Below are 15,465 nucleotides of genomic sequence, written 5' to 3' on the forward strand. Positions count from 1 at the left end.
TTTTTTTTTTTTTTTTTTTTTTTTTTTTTTTAACTTTATTACTTCACTTTTCAAGGGGAGGTACCAGGGCTACATACGTCTTTTTAACCTGATGGTCGAGTTATACGTTAAAGTCGAGAGATATAGAGAAAGAGATCTCGAGTTTCCATGTGCTTCTGGAGATTCTATTGTTATCTTCTCATTTTAGACCATCGTCTTGTTGAGTTCTCCCTTAAAAAGTCAACTGTGGAAAAAAAATAATATTATTTTTTTAATTCTCGTAACTTTTCTTTTATTGATAGAGTAACCAAAAAAAAAAAAATACAAATTTTACACGTAGAGGTGAAATAAAATTGGAAAGAATTAGGTATGCAAGAGGACAAGTCTCATGACGTGTGACTTTTAATTTAAGGGATAGGTGAGAATAACGGGTTGTCTTTTCGAGATTCTTCACGAGGACAATTTTGGAATTTTGTATAGATGGAGATTCAATTAACGTACTTGTTTAAAAATTTAAACCTTACTGTATTCCAATATTTAAACATGAACATCTGACTCGGTTTTTCTAAGTTTAGACCTACTCAGATAGCTGTATTTGCATTTCATCATTTTTTAAAAAAAAAATATATGTAACAAATAAATGAATGGATCATAATTAAAGTTCAAAAGAAATAAAGTTTACCACTATTTTTAAAAAGTTTGGTAAAATAAAAGCAAATTAAAAATTGTACAGCTAGGGATTTCAGTGTTCCCTACCTTTATTTGAAAAAAGGTGTTTCAAAAGTTATTCAAGAAGTAATCCTCTAGTGGGGTTAAATATATACACACAACAAAATGTAGTCGAATCGGACGTAAAATTGTTCAAAACAAGTTCATTTAGCCTGTGATGTCTCAAAAATAGGACCATCTAGTATGTGACCCTAATCGAATCTAGAGACCCTGATCATCCAACACGAAAATTACTTACCTAAATTTAAATATCAATACACTGTCTGTCTACTCTATTCCAAATCTCTTTTTGGACGATCACCCTTAATCAACTTCTAAAAACAGTCCTGCTTAAAATAATACTCACTTAAAACAAGGAAAAATGGTAGAATACTTACCATAAAATTGAACCAAATTAGTTTAACTGACCTAGAACCGACGCACACAAAATTGTCAATGATGGTTTATGTACAACAATAAACCGCCCGTAATTCTTTATTACTGTCTATTCAAGTTTTATATTCACGATCATATTAAAAATTTAAGCTCTACTTTCATCCGTACAACACATCTGGTTTTTAACTACAGTAGTTTGTATTTAATTCTTTTCGGTGTGTGATCCTTATTTCACCGTATTTGAATAATCTAATAAATCTATGAGTGTTGAATCAAGAAAAGGGCATACCACCTCCACCAGAGTATTTAATAAAGGTGAGATAAGTGTTCGTTGGTGGAGCATATGATATTTAATGCCCATAAGTACCTCAACCAACCATAACCATTTCAATAAATGCATGTAAGATGTATGATCCTTCATTGAAGTACATTCAGACAAATATTTTCTCACAAAATATTTTCAATCACAACAGTTTTCTAACTTGCAAATAAAACTTATTTAAAAAAAAAAAATTAATAAATGCTAAATTATTGAGAAGAAAACAATAGAATCTACCGAAGTACATGGCCCATAAATAATCAAAGAATGTTATCTCTATTGGTATGAAGCATTTTGGGAAGTCCAAAGCATAGCCAAAGTTATGCTCAAAGTGGACGACATCATACCATTTTAGAGTGTTAGACTAATACTAATAACTTCTTTAGAAATTTTCAAAAATAAGGTACTGTAGACATGGCCCATAAATAAGGTACAACTGCAGAAGCATGTGGAGATGCCCATAAAGACACCTATAAATAAGGTACAACTGCAAAAACATGTCGAGGATGGCCCATTGAGAAGAAAATGACAAAAACAAAGTGACCAAGTTTAAGTTTCAATAACTCTGACAAGTAACAAACTTTCAACTTTGATTGTGTAAGATGTTTGATTCCATTGACGATAGAAATTGCAGCACATATCTAAATCTATAATGAAATTAAAAGTTTTGGATGAAATTGGTACCTGAAAATTTTGAATTTTTTTCCATAGATCTTAGTGTTGTGATGTTTTTTTGTTCATTAATCCCCTAAACATTCAGAGCATACCTGCTAAAAATGATTAAAAAACAAGAGGAAGAATAGAACTTGGTTGGAGATTACTAATGGTTACAAAATTTTGGCTTACATGACCCACCACAAAACTACATATTATTTCAACTGACTGTATAACAATAGCATTCGTACATATAGTATAATTTACAAATCCAAAGGTAAGTAACAATGAAAATATATATATGAATGTGAGTTTTGGTTAAGATCATGGCTTACCTAGGCAAGGAAACTATAATTTTCGATTTTTATGTTATGATGATGCAGTTCGGATGGTACCTGAGCTAGGTTCGGGCGTGGTGTGCAGACTAGATCTGGCGTTGTGGATCAGATTTTGAAAATCTTGCTTCCATGACCATGAGGGATGATTTAGAGCACGAATGGAGTTCAGGCAAACCAGGAGAGTACCACCCTCGTGTAGAAGGACCTGCGTTTGTGAAGAATCATGAAATGAATATCATCACTTGTTAAACGGAATGGACTAGCAATGTGCAGATAGAGAAGGATAAGGATGGTATGATCCTCTTTTTGTAAGTTCTGCAAATTACAGGGGCGTTTGAGATTGTGTTTAAAACATATAAGGATACTATCAACCTAATTCACAAAACAAAATTATTTATTTTATCGTTCACGGATTGAAAATTCAAATTTTCAACCTTTTAGTTGAAGATATATGTGTTAATGCTAAGAACCGCTAAAACTTGCTGATTTTAAATTGTTATGCAAATAGCAAATCGGTGACACGAAGATTTTCAGTTCTCTGCTCTACCAACTGAGCTATACTGGTCATTTCATTTCCGACACATTAGACTTATTTTAATAGCAAATTTGAACCGGTGATACAAAGATCTTCAGTCCTCTGCTCTAACAACTGGGCTATACCAGCCATTTCCGACACATTAGACTTATTTCTTTTAATAGCAAATCGGTGACACGAAGATTTTAAGTCCTCTGTTCTACCAACTGAGCTATATCGGCCATTTCATTTCCAACACATTAGACTTATTTTAATGGCAGATTTGAATTGGTGACACGAAAATCTTCAGTTCTCTGCTCTACCAACTGAGCTATACTGGCCATTTTTGACACATTGGACTTATTTATTTTAATAGCAAATCAGTGACACGAAGATTTTCAGTTCTCTACATAGAGCTTTACCAGCCATTTCACAAAATAATTTAATAACAGGGCATAGGCACAAATTAAGTTCACAAAGTAAGGCAATAAGCTTTTTAACTTCATACCGTTAGCCACAAGGGAAGAAACCCCAAAATGGATGGGAGAGAGGCTAAAAGGATAGACGACAAGGCAAGGGTAACATTTTGCTTGACCTGAAACAAATTAAAACAGTGAAACAGGGAAAGAGAAATGGAATACTGTGACCAATAATAGATGGTAGACAGAGATACCAGCGCAGTCGTCTGACGAGATTTGGCAATACAGAATGGAACACCGGAAATACTATCTTGAAGAAGAAGGACATCCGCGACAGCTGTAGCAGTCGCGCTTGCACGACAGGCAAGAACTATTCCTACAGTAGCTGCAGCAAGTGCAGGTGCATCGTTTATACCCTCGCCTACCATGATCAGACCACCACCTATAATAAAATGAGATACAAAGTGCTCATTATTCACCCCCTAGGGATGGTTCAGACCAATCAATCTATCATTTGGCAAATATAAAACTTAGAAGTGGAAGAGAAGTTTTATATCTGTAGTTACACGCTAAGGAAAAACTTAACTTGCATGAAAACATAAATTTCTGTGATTTCTTGTTTGAAACATTGAACATTGCAGAGGAAAATCGTTCATCTATTAGTTAAAGATTTCAGACTCCACAATCTGGTCTGAGGGTGAATAAAATATCACCAAGAACTTGTAGAAATTGATATGAATCATAGAAGATTTATTAGGTTTTATCTCAACAGGAAACTAAAATGTGATGGGAATCTTGGATTACTTGCTATTATGAAAAAGGGTTATACAAAAAGAGACAACATGAAGTGACCGAGTACGAAAACTTACCCTTCTCCCTCGAAATTTCCTTCACATGAGCAAGTTTATCCTCAGGCTTAAGACTGTAGTAAACTTCATCTATTCCCACAGCATTTGCAATTTTCCATGCACTTGAATCATGATCACCAGTTAACATCATAACACGGAGTTTTGCCTGATCTTGTAGTTCTGCTATTGCATCTAAGACGCCAGCTCGAGGCTGATCCTCGAGGTGAATCAGTGTTACCTGTACAGATCCAGCAAAAATTCAACAGAATATCCTGGATTTTACATCATTAAGACAATGACACAAATGCAACATATGTTCTCAAAGCATGACCGACCTACTGACTAAAAGTCTTGAGAAGAATATTCAAAAAATTATATATCAAAGAAGAATCTCTGAATCTAGCTTTCAAAGGAGGCTAGTGTTGCACATCGTTTTTGTTGAGGTGAAATTTTCGAACTGTAGTTGCACTACAATAAAATATATGGGCATAAAGTTAAAGGATGAACTGGAATAGAGAAACTACCCCATTCGTCTGAGAGTTATTTTTCAAGAATCCAAGATTTCTAGATAAGCTAGGCTAACCCATGTGCTTGAAAAAATATTTGTAAAATTTATGCAAATTTGATTAATGTCTTCGAGATTATTCCACCAAACTCTGCAGCAAATTTAGAAGGATCATGGAAATTTCTCACCTTCTGATCAACTGAAAGAGCAGCATGAACAAATTCGCTTCCATATGATGATGCTCGAACAGCTTCCTTGATCTTCCTTGATTCGTTTTCGGACTTGCAAAAGGAAGTGATGAAATCCACAGAACCAAGGGATGCTTTCCGCAATGGACCTCCAATTCCTGACTATAAGATGCAGATGGATTTAAATACTCTTCTCCTCTTACCTAAAGGCAATTATTGAACCAAGAATTTTAAAATTTTAATTCTCAAAACAAGTAAAATATTAATAGTAAAGTATTTATCATGATTTAGATGTTACAAATTTCAGAGAAGCCCGTTCAAAATTCCAAGACCGTGACATGGAACATTTGCAAAGAAGAATAGTTTTCTTCAACTCCTGAAATAATGGTAGATTCCAGGCTCTTACTTTTAACAAATTTTCAAAATAACTTAACTTGAGACAAACTAGAATATTTTATATAGGATTCATTCATTTGGCATCGGGCACAGTGTCGCTTAATTTAAGCAATAGAAGTTTATTTAGTCTTCAATAGATTTGTAATTTGTTACTTTTTTCAGGTGAAGATGATCTCGTGTGCAGAAATAAATCTAGAATTTCAGATGTTCATGTATAGAAGTTTGTGCCTAGTCTTGCTTACAATCTAAAGTCTAAATATTTCTAAAATCTTGCGAGTTTTTAAGGGTTGCCTTTGTTTTTTTGAAAGAACGGACGACTCTGGCCCATGGAAATTGCTCGATAATAGCACATCATATGGAGTGGAATCAGATACTCTGTGGCTTATGGCCAGTGGCGTACAGGTGAAGAAGGCTAAAATATATGACAATAGAAAATATGCAGCAAGAAAAGGAAATATATTGCAGAAATTCAAAGACGAAGGAATCTAAGAAATTCTACGGTTAAAATGAAACCAAAGATCGCTAAGACATCCAGCAATGTGAAGCATATACTACCTTAATGCCATGCAAAGTTGCGATGAGACCTCTTCCAGGGAAATATTCGAAACTTTCAACAGAAATAGAAGGAAGGTTTTTCCCCACACTATGATCTACAACAGCTCTACAACCAAAAAAAAGAAAGTTATAACTACTTGGAATTAGAAAATGAATATTTCAGACAGAAAATAGAAGCAAATAATCCAGAAAAAAACCATCCAGCAGATTTGAGATACAAGCATGAGTAGATTGAAATACATTAACTGCACAATTAAGGGGGCAGTAATGAAACTGATGGCTAGTAACCCAGAAGCAAATATAGTAGTAGTAATGAAAAACTTAGTTATTCCATCCCAAGAGATGAACATAGTTCCTCCTTATTCATTCCAAAAAATATAATGCTAATCTAAGTCTTACAATATAAGTAACTGCAGGTGTAAGGAAGAGTTTACTTACATGATATACTCCAAAAGGATCAAGTAGCTATTTGTGTCCAGGTATGTTATTCTAAATATATAATTCCTCTCTCTTCTAATTCTCAAGCAATCATATATAACAATGTTCTTATATTCAACAATATATGCAATCTTAGGTGCTGGGTGAGAATACTCACTCCCCATTTAACATGGACTACCTAAGCATACAAAGTTCGACTCCATGGTTCTGTGGCAAAAATCATTAAGTTGATACAACATCAAATATCGGGAAGGTTGAAGCATAGCATAAGTGTAAAGAAACCAAGTAAACGATGAATGTGAATTAAACAGTTACAATTCCCCCTCCCCCCAAATCAAGCTTTTTGGGTGGCAAACGACGTCAAATTTTTCAACCAAATATTGTAGTAGATAAACTACATCAGACCTCGTCAGGAAAATAAAACCTATAAGAAGCAAAATATTCTAGGGAGACAATTTATTTTGACAACTACCTTCCAATTGGGTGAGTAGTACCCTTTTCCATGGCAGCTGCAACAGCAAGGGCTTCTTTTTCACAGCTGGGTATGCAACAGGAAGCCAAATGTGAATTATCGCCTCCAATCTTATGCCCATAAATGGGTTCTATGGCTTTAAATACAAGTCCTCCTGTAGTCAATGTCCCGGTTTTATCAAATGCAACGGTGTCACAAGAAGCCATAGCATCAAGCACATGTCCACCTTTCAGAAGTATACCCTGTTTCATCAAGCACATGCCCATCTTTCCAGGTTACTCCCAAACATAAGTATCTTTGCACATGATCGAAAAACTTAAGCTAAATCTTCAAGCAAAAATTGAAAGAATGAAGCAATCATCCACTGAAGACTGTGTTTAGATTTAGCATGCCTTTTTCTGAGTTTAGTATTTATTGTTCTGATTTCTCTATCAGCTATGGTGTGTAAGTGGGAGGAAAGACCAGAAGGGTACATAGTGTACATTTGGAAACTGAGTGTGTACCAGAAGACTCGTTAGTCTAATAATAATTTGTATTTGTTTCACTTCAATCTAGTTCAAACCCTAACATTTTGAAATGGAGGTGTGAAGCTAACAAATTACTCACTCATTTAACCAAGACTAACCAATTTAAAAGATAGTTTTTCTTTCATATATATATATATCGAGAGAGAGAGAGAGAGAGGTTTAAATTTTTTAGAAAACATCCAGAGTCTAAAATTTTTGTTAATAGAATCATCTTAATTCTAGAAACTACTATAAAATCTAAAAAAATATTGGCCATGAGAGCAGAGCTTAAACCAAATGAGAAAATCAAAATAAAGTTGAAGGTAAATAACTCTCTAAATGACATAACAGGTAGTTGGACAAGTACAATAGTCATAAAAGTTTAACTTTGTTGTTGATTCAGTGACAGTGAAATGAACCAGTTGATACATATGCCTTCTCCAACTATTAATGCTCATATAAGAAACTTACTATATAATTATATAACCAAGTAACAAGTACCTTTCTTGCACATGAACTTATTGCAATAGCGTATGCCAATGGAGCTGCAGCCAGTGCACATGGTGATGCGGCTACCATGAACCCAAGCGCTCTATAAACTGATCCTCTGAAACCTAGAAATTATATGGGCATCAGAAGTGAAATAGATACCAGGGAAGGAGACAGTGGTTAAGCTGAGCTCAAGTTTCGAACGACAATATAATGAGGAAGGAAAAGAATAAGCGGCTGATAGATTTGGCTGTCAATTAAAAAATATCTTTTCAATGGTCAGCTCGGGTCAAATATTCTCATTTGTGATGATTACGTTCTAGTTGCCTATCCAAAGGAGGAAAGAAGAAAGACCCATATAGTTTCGTAACACATGATAGCCTTAGTTTTGACCAAAAACGAAATAATTCTCCCAAATAGAAAGGCTAAAGTACGAGCACATTGCATAGATTACCTGGTGTGCAAATAAAGGGCCACTTGAATAATAATGGTCCAATGAGGGCAACAGCCACAGATAAAACTACAACCACTTTGCTGTAATTCTCACCAAATTCATCAAGCCACCTCTGTAGTTTTGGTTTATTAAGTTGTGCTTCTTCAGTCAACTGCACAATCCTGCTAAGTGTTGACTCTTCCCATGTTTTTGTAGCCTATAACAAATCCATACTTCACAGGTTCAGCAACAATGGTTGAATATCAATCTAAACTTTATGAACGTTTAGCATTTGGAATACCTAAAACCATCAAAATTAAAGGTAAGTCACAAGGATTCAAATGCTTGAAAACCTTTGCTGACACAGGCCATAATTAACCATTCCAATAAATCATACAATTTAGCATTAATTTCCATGTTGAAGTGAGATTTATAACTTATTATGACTGATATTAGATGGTACAAGGTTCAAAAAAGAACAAAGTATCTTGTGCTGAACATTACTAGGCATTCAGATCAACAACCTTGACATACCTTCACTATGATCCTACCGTCCAAATTTCTTGCTCCACCTGGTACTCTTTGCCCAACCTTTATTTGCAATGGTTTGATTTCTCCTGTTAAGTGCTCAACAGTGATCGTAGCACAACCATGATAAACCTCACAATCTACGGGGACAGACTAACAAAAAAACAGCCTTCATTACGATACTCAAATTCATCATCTAGAAACAATTGAACTATTCAGGAAAAGAAAGAAAAAAATTAATAGAACTATATAGGATCCTTATACGATTCAGCAGAATTCTTATGAATTCTACTAGAGCACAATTGTTTTTAAATAGTTAGGATATATCCTTTGTTATTTTTCTTATGGAAGGATTGTCGAGTGTTCTGTATTCGACATGATGAACTATCACGCTTACGTATCAATAGTAAAGAAAATTTGTTCTTTAATGAGTATATGAGGAACAGAACATCAGTCTCATGAGAGGATAAACATTATATGTATGATGAATCGAATCCAATACTGACATCAAGGTTAAGTGAGCTGGAAACCTATTAATCACCGTGTATCTAAGATGGATTATAATTTCCTAATTACATTCCAGGGATAATAAACAAACAAGGCGAAAAGAATATAAAATAAAATATGTTTGTCACTCAGTCCTAGCCCCGTTTAGTTATAGATTCTGTTGTGATGGAAAAAAAAAAATTACGTAAGGAATATTCTCTCGCAGAGTACTCAAAGTACATGGTTAAAAGAAGGGACTATTTGTCTTAATAGCTAATATCTCAAATCAGCTGTTTGTTCACTCTCCTTTAACTATAACATTGTTGGGTTTTCACTAATTAGATATGGAAAGATTACAAAATTCCCTAGGAACTATTGTGATGGATTACATGCGTCAAAGTGTAACTAGATTGTACACATAAGTTTAAATAACTTATGGCTAACAATTGTCGATCATCGGTGTCCTTATTAGTCTCTGGATCAAGGTTTGCATTGTCATCTGGCAAAACATCTTAACATGAGGTGAAAGTATTCTATGACATACCTCACCAGCTCCCACCATGATATATGAGCCCACTTCAATATCACGCACGGGCACCTTTCGATGCTCCAGATCTGAAGTATCAGGAAGGTTATCATCATTCATATCCAGAACAAGGGCAAAATCTGGATGACTTTCCTTCAACTCTTTAACGTCAGTCATTGATTGCTTTGTGAAATACTCTTCAGCTGCAATCACAATGAAAATGAGATTCTTCCAAGTAAATCTTGATACAAATTATCAGCAATTTTGTTTCCTCGTAACTGCTTACCAATATGAGCCAGATTAAACATCACAAGAAGTAGTCCTCCCTCCAAGGGGTTCCCCATAAATATTGATGCAAAGGCTGCAAGGGCCATTAGTACATGGATGTTTACTTTCCCACCACTTATATCAGTAAGAGCATCAAGAGAAGCAGAGACCTGATACAGTGGCATTTTAATTAGATTTATTGGCACATTACTAACTTAAAAAATTATAATGATGAAAATACTCAAACGGTCTGCAGTAATTATCTTCAAATACTAAATAAAATTATGGTCCACTATATGCATTTCACCAAATAACTATAATTTCTGATAGGCTGCCAGTAAAGAAGAACCGAGTAAAATTTTACAATTAAGAGGAAAAGAGGACGTTCGTGTCAAGGGTCTGCCTGTCAACTAGAGAAGCCATAATATACCTGATGGTGAGACACAGAAAGGCCAGATTAATCTCTCTACTTGAGATATGGATTATTTTTATATTTCCAGAATCTTGAAAGAGAAAATCTTATCTTGCTTAATCAAGACAATGCAACATAATACTGACAATTTAGCAATAGTTGAATATGCATCCCAACTGTAGTAAAGGAAAGCCCTCAAATCTCAGAGATAGATTGAAAGAAACCTTCACATCAATATGATAACTAAGATCATCAATTTTCTCGAATGATGAAACAGCATATCACATTGTTCGAGGAACCCTAGATGCTGTCGGAGTAAAGGATTGTCAACAAGGGCATTCTAGTGCGTGAACCCTCTACAACAAGAGTTATGTATGATTCGGTTGCAGGAATCAAATAGGATTTAGCATGCAGAATTGCTACTAATCTCAATAGTTTAAACTACTAGATTTCAAATAAGTCATTCAAGTTACAAAGAATTATTATAATTAAGAAAATCCTCATGAAGGACTTTTGTGTAACGAGCATTAACACAATGACAATGAAAAATCCAAACTAAGAATCACCTCCATGAGACCGTGTTAAAATACTGTTAATCTTACAAGTAAGATGATTCTTTTACATCCAAAGGCATAATATATTGAACAGTCACCAAGATCAATCTACTACAATTAAGAAAATTCATAATCGATTTGCATTTAATCAAATTAATGGCAGTCAAGCCGCAGTAACCACATATCAAAAGGAGGGTTGTGAACCATTCGTACCCCGACTAAAGGGAAAGCAACAGCAATGAAAACATTCTGTAGAAGCTTCACAGCAGGTTTAGGCACCAAATAAGGACATGCAGCCGCAGTGATAAACAAAGCAGCAGAACCGCAACATAAGTGTAGATGCTCCCGCAAATAATTCGCCAAGTCCGTCCACCTAATAGCTTCGGCAAATCGAACAAACGCCTTCTGAGCTCCAGTCAGCTCCACTCCATCACCGTCACCACCGCAATGGTGCTGACAGCTATGGTGGTGGTGGTGGTGGCCGTGCCGGTGATCGGAGGCATCGGCAGCGCAACGGAAGCGCTTGAGCCGAATTACAGAAGAACGCAGGGAGAAGCAGGAAACAGGTCCGATCCTGGATCGAGCTCCGGCGTTGGTGGTGCGGGTGAGTAAAGAATGAATAGGTTTGGAGAAGGTGATGGGGACAAAGAGAGTGTCCATAATAGGCAGTGAAATGCTATGAACAGTGAATTGGAGCCATAATCTGTGAAGGAGATGAATGAATCGTGATTACCAGAGTGTGGATAATGCCGGAATTTGACGGCGGCGTGATTGTGGTCGCATTTTGAGTAGCGCAGCTTGGTTTGTGAGGTTGAGGATGATCGTTGATTCCGTCAGAGCAGTGCGTGCAGTTAAATTGGGCTTTTTTCATGGCTGTATCATAATTGTGGTGGGCGATACATCGAAACCAATCATTTTGGTTCATGCTTGAGTTCGAACCTTAAAACTGCTTACAAAAATCCTTTTTTTAATAACTTTGCATTTTTGTAAGTAAATAAAATTTTAAAAAATATACATAGAGACCAACTAGAAATTAATTTTAAACTTCAAAAACTTATTAAAATTAATTTAAAAAACACGTCATGCACCAAATGAAACTAGGGGTGTATGCGAGCTGATATTGAGTTGAGTTCGGTTGGAAAAGTAGAAATTTTGGGTTGATGGGTTGGTGATTTGAGCAATCCGAATAGAGTTCACAACCTCTGTTTTCGAGTTAGGTTGGGTTGTCGTATTGTTTTTTTTTTTTTTAAAAAAAAAATCTTATTTCTCCGCAATACATGTTATATTAATAACTAAAATCTCATCGAGTTCAAATATCGAACATTTACAAATCACAATACATTAATAATATCGGACACTCACTTGAAATATTCTTAATCTTTTTAAATTTTCTACGCATTTATGAACATTTATGAATTTTCTACGCATATTATGGAGTGACAACTTTATTTTAAATAATTTTCCTTACCCCTTCGTTGAAAAATATTGAAGGTAACTTAGTTTTTTCACATAATTATTTAAGTGTCTCTATTAGGGTTTTCTGGAGAGGGTTAAGGATGTGAGGTCTTATAGACATGAGTACATGTTTTTATTCTTCCTTATTTTACGTCTACTAAAATCTTTAGTGGATTTAGTAAGATACTAAAACCAGATTGAGTCACTTATAAAATATTAATCTTTTCAATTCATAGATTTATAAAGAGATATTAAATATTTTGTAGTACAATCTTATATAAACTCAATCACATATTCTCATACCCACGACCCTTAAGTTATTTCTTGAACATGATCCTTTCATATGTTAATTACAAATTATTCTGGATTCCACATTATTATAGAGATTCATAATATCATATTATTGGACGGTCGAGAACCAAAAGTGAGCTACTTATAGAGATTTTTATACTCATTCGTGCTATTTTTTTTTTTCAAATGGTACATGAGCTTACTCGGTATGGGATGAGTGTTATCGGAGTATTGGGACTATGGAGTTGAAGTATGTCACCGTCTTCGGTAGATTCTAGAACTCTATTTTATGACCTTTATACATAAATTGATTAAAATTATCTAATTCAAATGTTAAATCTAAATATTTTATGGAATCCCAGCGTTATTTAATAACATGCACTATTTGTTAGTTTCATATTAATAAAATCGCTCTTTATTCACTGTGTTTAAAGCGACTTTTGTCTAAGCATTAAAAAGCTGGATCATTAACAACATCCATGATGGCCACCGCCGCCAGGGCTGGGGCCAGATGCTTTGACATTAGCAAGAGTATCGGCATCGACAGCAAAGTTGTGGGCAACGTTGGTTCTCGGGCTGTAGTCCTTGATGTGACCAAAAGTATTGGCATCATTGAAGTTGTGGCCCTCACCAACGCTCAAACTAGATCTAGCTTCGGTAGTTGCTGCACTCATCGTATTCAGAGACCTTGCTTCTATCCGTCCAAGCAAATTTCGGTGACAAATTAGGAGATTGCCAAATAAAACTAAAACCTTGAAAATAATACGTTAGTTTATTCATATTATAAATAAAGTACGTTAAAAATAGGATAAAATATATAGATAGTCATTGGTTACTTTATTCATATTATAAACCATGTATTTAAAAAGAATATAAAATATATAAATAGTGTTAATTTATTCGTATTATAAATAACGTAGGAAATATTGAGGTTTTTTTTTTGTTTTTGTTTTTTTAATCTTAAAAAAAGTTTATAAAATAGAATAAAATAATAAAACAATATAAAAGAAACCAAATTGGAATACAAATCAAATCTTAATATAATCACTACGATCTTCGTCCTGAAGTTGTGGGTGGCTGCAAAGTTGACACTAATATTCTTGACCACTAGGTGGTTAACTTAGGCCTCGACATATATAAGACTGTATGGACTCTTCTATCTCTCCCACTCTATTCCTGAGAGTAGCTTTAGTCGTCCATGGAGGGTTTTCCACGCTTTCAATCACATATCTTCATACGAACGATTTGTATCAAATTATTTGTAACAATTATAAAATGAGTCGTATCAATTGTGTTGCTAAGATAAGACACTCAACTTTATCCGTATACTATAGACCCTTAAGTTATTTCTTGAACATGATCCTCTCATATGTTAATTAGAAATTATTCCCGATTCTACGTATTATAGAGATTCATAATATGATTTTTGGATGATCAATAACCAAAAGTAAGCTACTTAAAGAGTATTTTTATACTCATTCGTGCTGCTTTTTTTTGTCAAATGGTACATGAGCTTACTCGATATGGGATGAGTGTTATCAGAGTAGAGGGACTATGAAATTGAAATATATCAGCGTCCCTAGATTATAGAAAACCATTTTATGAGCTTTATACAAAGTAAAATTAGTTATTTCAAATTTTAAATCTAAAATCCCTAGCGTTATTTAATAATATGCATTAGTTGAATTTTTATTAAGAATATAAGTTGTTTCATATTAATAAAATCGCTCTTCACTGTATTTATAAGCGACCATTTTCTAAGCATCAAAAAGTTGGATCATTAACAACATCCATGGCCTTTGCTGCGAGGACTGGGGCAGGTGATTTGACATTACCAAGAGAACTGACATCGACAACTAGGTTGTGACCAACGTTGGGACTCAAGCTGGAGTCTTTGATATCGCCATGAGTATTGGCATCAATGAAGTTGTGGCCTTCACTAAGGCTCAAATGGGCCTGTTTGATGGCTCTAATAGATGATTCGAGTAGGGAATGGTTGGTAGCTGCTTCAATCATCATATAGAGGGGTCTTGCTTCTACCCGTGTAAGCAAACTTCCATTACTTAACAATGAAAAAAATCAAAACGAAGCTCAAAGTTATATCACTTTAAACAACACTTTAGCTAGTAAGATAGAAAATCAAGTTCTTGTATGATTGAAAATCAAAGCTTTAAAAGATATTTATAGAGACAAATTAGGAAGGTATTAATTAATATATATATATGGTGAGCAAACATAAGAGTAGGACTCTATTGTTCTAGTATCAAATTAGCTCGTTAGGGAACTACTCATCCACTTACTTTCATATGGAAGAAGTGAATTCTATCTCTCGAAATTACCTAACTCCCTGTTTGATTAAGTCTCCAAAGTAATAGACTTATTGAATCGGCTACAAAACTCATTCTCACCCATGCAAATCAAAGAACAAGTTTTATAGGCAATAGTTCATAATTCACACAAGATTAAGATCGAGTCACTTATGATTATCTTGTGAAATATTAATCTTTTCAATTCATAGACTTATCAAGAGAGATTAAATATTTTATAGTCCAGACTTATATAAACTAATTGTATAAGATACTCTCAATCACATGTCTTCGTACAAACGACCCTTAAGTTATTTCTTGAACATGATCGTCTCATATGTTAATTACAAATTATTCCGGATTCCACATATTATAGAGATTCATAATATGATTTTTTGGACGGTCGAGAACCAAAAGTGAGCTACTTATAGAGTATTTGTATACTCATTCGTGCTTTTTTTTTTTTTTTTTTTTTAAAATGGG

General features: G+C 34.5%; 2 protein-coding genes across 2 annotated transcripts in view; both read right to left on the bottom strand.

Annotated features, from left to right (window-relative positions):
• Positions 1-2,198: 2,198 nt before the first annotated feature.
• On the bottom strand, positions 2,199-11,808 carry LOC111451327 (probable cadmium/zinc-transporting ATPase HMA1, chloroplastic). Its single transcript, XM_023091702.1, has 13 exons — positions 11,144-11,808; positions 9,984-10,134; positions 9,716-9,900; positions 8,692-8,838; positions 8,179-8,374; positions 7,737-7,849; positions 6,730-6,971; positions 5,820-5,925; positions 4,869-5,030; positions 4,197-4,413; positions 3,582-3,769; positions 3,417-3,503; positions 2,199-2,599 (listed from the first exon to the last, which is right to left on the bottom strand). The coding sequence occupies exons 1-13, from the start codon at positions 11,588-11,590 to the stop codon at positions 2,426-2,428; spliced, it is 2,415 nt and encodes an 804-aa protein (XP_022947470.1). The 5' UTR covers positions 11,591-11,808; the 3' UTR covers positions 2,199-2,425.
• Positions 11,809-13,073: 1,265 nt separating this feature from the next.
• Positions 13,074-15,465, bottom strand: part of LOC111451329 — a 3,980-nt gene continuing 1,588 nt past the window's right edge. Inside the window, exon 3 of the mRNA XM_023091704.1 lies at positions 13,074-13,302. Coding sequence (XP_022947472.1) covers positions 13,144-13,302 — 159 coding nt within the window. The 3' untranslated portion in view covers positions 13,074-13,143. The remainder of the gene's footprint in view (positions 13,303-15,465) is intronic.

Source organism: Cucurbita moschata, unplaced genomic scaffold, assembly GCF_002738365.1.
Source record: "Cucurbita moschata cultivar Rifu unplaced genomic scaffold, Cmos_1.0 Cmo_Scf00013, whole genome shotgun sequence".
NCBI lineage: Eukaryota > Viridiplantae > Streptophyta > Magnoliopsida > Cucurbitales > Cucurbitaceae > Cucurbita > Cucurbita moschata.